Below are 6,427 nucleotides of genomic sequence, written 5' to 3'. Positions count from 1 at the left end.
GGGGCTGGGTGGGTGTGGGATGGAGCCACTATGCTGACTCCAGGCGAGTGGTGCCCAGCAGCTGCCCCATCTCCCTGTGCCCCCCCCTGCCCCGGATAAGCCCGTGCCAGCTCTGTCCTGTTCTGGCCCCACCCTGGTGGGACAAGCAGCTTGAGGGCATAGGGGAGGGGGCATATGCCCCCAGATTGGGGTGGGACGGGCTGCACTCAGGGGGCTGCAGCCACTCGAAAATTTGCCATAGACCACCATAGCCCCCACTCCAAGCACCACTGCCGCCACCAGCCCAGAGCGCAGCTCAGTTTAGCCCCAGCCCCGCCCTCCCTGCCCGGTGCAGGTCCGGGGCACACATCCCTTGTGCCCTCCTGGAAAAGTGGCAGGAGCAGCAGCGGGAGCTGCCGGATGAGCCACCAGATAAGCAGCTCCTGGATAGCCACCACACAAGAGTGGGAGCTGCCCCCCCTCCCTCTCTGCACTCCCCGGAGTGGATTCATCCCATGCCCGCCCTTCCTCCGTTGGGCAGTGCTTGCCCCGGCCCCGGCCCCACTTTCTCCCTCACCGCAAGGGCCTCTTCTCCCTCCCCTTCCACCACAACAGACTTATCAGCTGAACGCAGCTGTATCCAGCGTTGTAAAGAAACCAATCCGCCATTTAGAACATTGCTCCTATGGGAAAATTGTTTCCGAGTTATAATGTTTCGACTTAAGACGGGGTTTTCAGGAACCAGTTGTCGCAAGTCCGAGGACTGCCTGTATTGAAATACCCAATAGAAATGACTCGGCTGTTTTGGATTACGTTAATAGTGGGGACTCTAAGAAACTTCTTATTGTCCAGAACAGATGCTGACAGACGAACAGATTTTAGTCATTGTCCCTAAAAGCTAAATTTCAGGGTGAAATCCTGACTCAGTTGAAGTAGGAAAATTCCCATTGACTTTTATCAGGTGAGGCAAGTCTAGTAAAATAGAGTATTTCCCGTCATGTATCATTGAGGTAACATTGTATACTGCTGCAGGGAACTAAGATATGTGTTTTCATTAGTAGCTGTAGGCTGCTTTGAGATCTTCCTGTTAAAGGAACAGTACGGTATAAAGTATTGCTGATCATTACTTCTGACTTGGGGAAGAGTTTTTTGTGCCCCAAGGCTTGTCTGACATGTCTTAAAACTATATAGTTAGTTCAGTAAAAGTTATTACTAAACATCCTGTTTCTTGCATATTTAACATGACTGTTACAACCTTGCTACTATTACTAAGTAATTTGTAAAATGCACCATGTAGACCAGCATGAACAGCAAGTTATAGGAGCTACGTAGTTGTGTTAGATGCACCTCTAGACCAGCAGATGAAGTCATTAGGGGTCCATACTGTAAATCCAGTGGCAGGCTTTCGCTCGTAATTAGTACACTGGTTCTCAAGTGTGGGTATGGGTATGTGCATGCATGTGCCACTCTTCCCTGATATTTGTTAGTAGTTAGGTAAATGGTCTCCAGAAATTAATTGAGAAAAGTGTTGACTTCCGAAAGAATCATGTCACACAAAACATTTTTCTCAAATTAAATATTTTACTAAAATAGAATAGAACACCTTGTTCTATTTAGAATGATTTATAACTGTTCCCAGCTGATCACAAAGTGTTTCTAAATTAAAAGCCATTAATTATAGCCTTATATAGATATAAAGATATGCAAGAAGTGCTTTGTAATTCCAGTTCTGCACTTCAGGTGAGAGCTTTTTAAATTACTTGGACCATTGGAGCCACCTGCTTGACTAAATGCTGAGGGCCCTGTGTTTCAGTACTCATCAGTGCATTGCAGTGTTAACATTGTTACTGATTTTTCTCATCTCTCCAGGGCAAATACTAATTAATGGATACAATTCACAGCTGATTAGCTGTAGTTTCTTCAGTAATTACATTCGCATACTAACTGTTCAGAAGAGGATTTCTAACCCAGTTCTTATTTCACTCTAAGCTTAATTTGTTTTTTGAATTGTTTAGGTCCTTAAGATAATAACCATTTTATTTTCCTTTGTTGTAGGTACTATTAGATGATAAGTAAGTTTAATCTTAAAAATATTCACTGATAACGAGTTGTTTGTTTTAAATGGATTTCTAATTCATAGACTAAAAATTACATTTAAATAATGTTAAAGTTGTGATACACACTGACAAAAGCTGAAATACGACAGGGGCTGCCGAGTGCCTGAAGTGATGTATAAAAGAAGCTGAAATACTCTAGCACAATAACAGCAAATTAACGATTCTGTTGCAACCTTCACTTCGATTGTGCATGTTTCGTTGTTTGCTTCTACAGTCTCAATGACACTTAGAAATAATTTTCAATCTGTGATTTTCCTTTTGTTTTAATTTAACAACATAAAATGGAGAAAAAATGTTTTGGCAATCAGCTTCTGTAGACTGATGTGTAGACTGATATGAAGAGCAAGACAATATACAATTTTTTAAGCACATGCAGCCAAATCCAGCCCCACTGAGAGCAGGTGCAACCTCAGGGCCATTATGTTAATTGATAGCAGGGTTGAATTTGGACCCACATATTTACCCAGTATATTCTATTAGAGCCATTCTGGTCTATTGTACATTTCTACATGTAGGTATTATTTGAAAAAGCGACTTTTTATTATCATAGAGGAGAACAGCTCCTTTGGAGCCATTAGAGTTTTTCATGTAAATCCTTCTTAGTTCTCGGCTCACTGACATGAGAAAATCTATCATGTCAATCTGACTGCTGTGCATGAGTACTAAGTCTGTGCGCTAAAATCCACACACAATCTTGCCTGGAAAAAAAATTCTGTGAATGTGTTGTAGCTGACATTAGAACTAAACCCCTGAGTGAATGTTACATCTATATCACCTCTAGCCATACATATACATACAGTTACGAGATAATACATGTATGAAGTAAACAGAAGTTTTGCTTACACTATATTATAGACTAAATTTTTCATTGTATTCTGTTTTTACATACACGCTCTAATGTCATATGTTGGGGGGAGTAGGAACCCAACCTTGTAATACTTCAAATTGAAGATATTATGTTTTCATCCCTCTTTCCCCAGTTTCCCCTCATTCTTTCTGCTGCTTTTTTTCTTCCACATGCAAGGAGGGCCCTGATCCAGTGTCTGGTGAAAGCAAAACAAAGGCACTCAGTTACAAGAACCATGTGTTAATTCCTATCTTCTTTCCTCTGACCTGTCTTCCAATCCCATCATTGATTTTAGAGGTACAGGTTCTTGAGACTCTCAGGGAAATTAATCCTTCTTTGAAAAAGCTACTCTTCCGTCACACTTCTGTTCTCTGGTGCTGCAACATGTGGCCTGAAATTTCTTCTTCCCCAGGACTTGCAAGTGGGAAGCCTGGGCAAAGTTGGGGTGGAATGGAACTTCCCTCTAAGCAGGGATTTATCTATTTCTGGCAACCCTGCATGATGCTCCCTTCAAAAGGAAAAAAATGTGGGGGTAACTCTGAAAATGTGTGATGCCCCATCCTCATACATTGTAGAGCTGCATACAGTAGAAAAATACCTTGTTTTTTTTTTTTTTTTTTTTTTTTTAAATAAAAATGCCCTTTAAAGATTTCCAAATAAAATGCACCCAGCATTTTCTGAGACAAGCAATAGCACCAAACAGATTTATATTTGAGTTATAAAACTTGGAAAATAGGAGTTTAGGGAGAAATGCAGATGCAACCTTAATGATAGTGGTGTGAGCTGGAGATTTTAATGACAATGAATGAAAAATTAATGTGGTGTTCAGAGATTTCAACAATCTCTCTTTTTTAATTCTTGCCCACAAAGCTGTGTTAGGTATTAAATATTTAAGTTTACAAGAACACTAATGAACATGGATATGGCCATAAGTGTGGCACAGGGACTTCTACCTTATTTGCTACCCTTTATTATACTTTTCACAATAACAGCTTGCCTGATAATAAATCAGAAACATGATTTATGTGGCTTAATGTTTCATCTGGCAACACAACTATACCAAAGGTATCTATTCTTCAAAAGCAGAGCTTATTAAACACCCCTGTGCAGTGGGAATATGTGTAAAGATAGTTCCTAGTCTACCTGTTTTTCCTACAAACATCTGACTAATGCCATTTAAGGGAGCTGTGGACACAAATTACTAATTAGCCAAATGCTGGCAGTATCTTCTTTTCCATACTGGTCTCTGAATGTTTCTGTAACTCAGTTAAATAACATCAAGAGTTTGGAGGAGAGGGTTTTAGGGAAAGAAATGTCTATGAGTATCCTCTGATTTATTCACATGTGTGAAAAGTTGCCCCTCAGTGGGCACATATACACATGCAATTAACACGTCTGAATTTTCTGTGCAGAAAATTCAGACTCATTAAAGTGGTCCCCAGCGCGTGTCTACACATGCGCTCTCATCGGGTGCAAATTGAGCCTGACAGTAGCAGTCCCGTTCAGGGCTGCTCCTGCCCTGCTCTGCTCCCCTGCAGCAGCCCTGAGTAGGGAGGGCGTGGCAGTGGGGAAGTGAGCTGTCCTGGCTGGGAGGCAGGTGCCAGGTAGCCAGGACAGCTCACCCAGCCCCGTGGAGCTCAGGATGGGTCCCAATCTCCATGTGGCTGGCAGGTACCTCTTACTGAGCCAAGACAGCTCTCTCTGTCCCCTGTGGCCCCCTGTTGCCTAGGCTGACTGGGAGCAATTTCCTCCCGGTCAGTGTCTACACATGCAGTACAGGGAGTAGAAAAGGGAGCATTAGACTAATATACTGCACAGTAATTGCTGCACATGTGTAGACGGTGATGCTTTATTGTGCATTAGGTTAGTAGATGCACCCAGTGAGATGGTCTGTTGCTCCCACTTCAATTTTGGTTAATTTCCTGCTGTTTGTTAGAGATCCAGCATCTCTGCAATAATCCTGGTCTCCAACCCAATCTCCTGACATTTCAGGCCTCACTGGCAGTGGGAGACTTCACTGGAATGAGACATGAGCAAATATTTTTTATTTTTTGTGGTGAAGAAGAGATGAGATGATAATGGTAGACTGAAAAAAGTTGGCAGGTTTCCTTGCCCTTTCTTTTTTTTTAGCCCATCTGTAATTTGAATCGCACTACTAAGAATTCACTTGGTCATGGCTCCCCACAGGACCTTGTAAGTGGGTGGGAAAGTCTTTGAAAAAAATATAATAGTGTGGGGTTGAATTATTACCTGTTTTAGAAATGGACCCGTGAAGTGCCTTTCAAAGAGCTTGGTAGAGGTGACTGTGCTGGGGGTTGCAGTATTTTTCTAGGTAGTTGATAGGATAAAGCGTGTTTTGACCATATAATCATAAAGGCTTATCATGGCACTGATTAAAATCCCAATATCTATTTTTCTTTTAGTTTGGGAACAATAACAACTACATGAACATGGCGGAGGCGAATAATGCGTTTCTTACTGCAAATGAGGTAGATGTTTTTCTTTTTATCTATGGTCATATTCTGCTGCTTGCTTTGATAATTTAACAGACTTTCAACGGATGAAGAGTGAAGTGCTGAATTTGTGTGTGTTTTATGGAGCACAAAATAAAGACTTTAATGAGAAAGAAAATAACCTGACAGCTCTCCATTACTAGTCAATTTAGCTGTCCATAAGGCTGTTACTTACATAGCATGTCAATAGAAACAAATCTGCTTTATGTATGAAAAAAATTATAAACAGAAGGAAAGAAATAAAAGGCACAGTAGGTATACAAATTCCTTTTTTTTTTTTTTTTTTTTTTTTTTTTAAATAAAAATGCCCTTTAAAGATTTCCAAATAAAATGCACCCAGCATTTTCTGAGACAAGCAATAGCACCAAACAGATTTATATTTGAGTTATAAAACTTGGAAAATAGGAGTTTAGGGAGAAATGCAGATGCAACCTTAATGATAGTGGTGTGAGCTGGAGATTTTAATGACAATGAATGAAAAATTAATGTGGTGTTCAGAGATTTCAACAATCTCTCTTTTTTAATTCTTGCCCACAAAGCTGTGTTAGGTATTAAATATTTAAGTTTACAAGAACACTAATGAACATGGATATGGCCATAAGTGTGGCACAGGGACTTCTACCTTATTTGCTACCCTTTATTATACTTTTCACAATAACAGCTTGCCTGATAATAAATCAGAAACATGATTTATGTGGCTTAATGTTTCATCTGGCAACACAACTATACCAAAGGTATCTATTCTTCAAAAGCAGAGCTTATTAAACACCCCTGTGCAGTGGGAATATGTGTAAAGATAGTTCCTAGTCTACCTGTTTTTCCTACAAACATCTGACTAATGCCATTTAAGGGAGCTGTGGACACAAATTACTAATTAGCCAAATGCTGGCAGTATCTTCTTTTCCATACTGGTCTCTGAATGTTTCTGTAACTCAGTTAAATAACATCAAGAGTTTGGAGGAGAGGGTTTT

General features: G+C 40.6%; 1 protein-coding gene across 1 annotated transcript in view; it reads left to right on the top strand.

Moving 5' to 3' along the window:
- Positions 1 to 6,427, top strand: part of TOX3 (TOX high mobility group box family member 3) — a 106,176-nt gene that overhangs the window by 67,082 nt on the left and 32,667 nt on the right. Inside the window, exon 2 of the mRNA XM_025204292.1 lies at positions 5,367 to 5,432. Within this exon, the coding sequence (XP_025060077.1) occupies positions 5,388 to 5,432 (45 nt within the window). The 5' untranslated portion in view covers positions 5,367 to 5,387. The remainder of the gene's footprint in view (positions 1 to 5,366; positions 5,433 to 6,427) is intronic.

The sequence above is a fragment of the Alligator sinensis genome, unplaced genomic scaffold (assembly GCF_000455745.1).
Source record: "Alligator sinensis unplaced genomic scaffold, ASM45574v1 scaffold173_3, whole genome shotgun sequence".
NCBI classification, from domain to species: Eukaryota; Metazoa; Chordata; order Crocodylia; family Alligatoridae; genus Alligator; species Alligator sinensis.
The sequence above is the reverse complement of the archived record's forward strand: the minus strand, read 5'-3'. Positions and strand labels throughout refer to the sequence as shown.